This window comes from Morone saxatilis, unplaced genomic scaffold (assembly GCF_004916995.1).
Source record: "Morone saxatilis isolate NCDOM2014 unplaced genomic scaffold, NCSU_SB_2.0 Contig5, whole genome shotgun sequence".
NCBI lineage: Eukaryota > Metazoa > Chordata > Actinopteri > Moronidae > Morone > Morone saxatilis.
The window spans coordinates 182,526-183,624 of NW_023340095.1; the positions used below are offsets into that span (position 1 = coordinate 182,526).

At 46.4% G+C, this 1,099-nt stretch overlaps 1 protein-coding gene across 1 annotated transcript in view; it reads right to left on the minus strand.

Moving 5' to 3' along the window:
* Positions 1 to 208: 208 nt before the first annotated feature.
* Positions 209 to 1,099, minus strand: part of itgav (integrin, alpha V) — a gene marked incomplete in the record, with an annotated part of 10,144 nt that continues 9,253 nt past the window's right edge. The window contains 2 exon segments of the mRNA XM_035676557.1: positions 209 to 301; positions 725 to 844. Of these exon segments, the coding sequence (XP_035532450.1) occupies positions 209 to 301; positions 725 to 844 (213 nt within the window).

Sequence of the window (1,099 nt, forward strand, 5' to 3'; positions counted from 1 at the left end):
TAAATTCTTGAGCGTTGAAGAGTTCCTCTGACCCAGATTGGCACAAACACAACAAGACTCATAAAAACAAAACCTTAAACCAGTACCATTATCTGCCACTCAACAGTGAATACAGTGAAACGCTCCTCACGGACATTTTACCCTGATTGTTTCTGCACAGACGGAGGGGGGGGGTGTGGAGGGGGTGACGGTCCTTAGGGTTCGACCTCTAGGCGTCAGCGTTGCCGTTCTCCTCCGGCTGCAGCTGCTCTTTCTCAGTGCAGTCCTCCTGGGGGGGGCGGACCCGCTTAAAGAAACCCAACTGCAGAGGAACAGAAGAAGAAAGAGAATTATAATAAAATCTATTTTCTGCCACACGGGTTGACGAGGCTGACGACGAGCATCGGTTAAACAGTCGTCTGGAAAGGTTTTTACAGCGTCTGTCGTGTTGTCCACCGCCTCAGTGAGATATATCTCCAGTACACGCTACAGGAAGTTGTTCCTTTGTAACTTCCACATTTTTTGATGTATCAAAATTCTTTATTCAACTTTTGGCCAGCATGGTCCAAAGACTCTCTGTGCCAAGTTTCCTCGAGATCGGAGTCACGGACAGGTGGAATTCAGGGGCTGGCCAGACGCATCTGCCAGAGCCATTCAGACATCAACTGTGGATTGGTCTGGTTCCCTGGTTACCGATCTAACCATGTGTCATTATTCTATAACCATTACACTGTTTGTTTCTCACCTTGTACATGATGAAGATGAGCAGCGCCAGCAGCAGCAGTCCCGCCAGCACAGCTAGAGCTACCACCCAGCCTGGTACTGACTGAGGAATTTCTGCCACCCACACCACCGACAGACTCACCTGAAAACACACACGTTTTACACCCGGCAGAAATAAATAAAGTTCTGTATGATCAGCTGGATAAGAAACCAGAACTAACAACATTATTCATTTAGTCCACTTTGAATGAAGTTACGATGATCTGAAGGTAAAATGAGTGTTTTTGTCTCTGGAGTCTGGTGGAGAGTGATAGTGATATTACGGCTGTTTGTGGTTAAACTAAAGGTCTATCTCTGTAGGATTAGGGCAACTATTTAAAGAAGTTGCATAATCCCA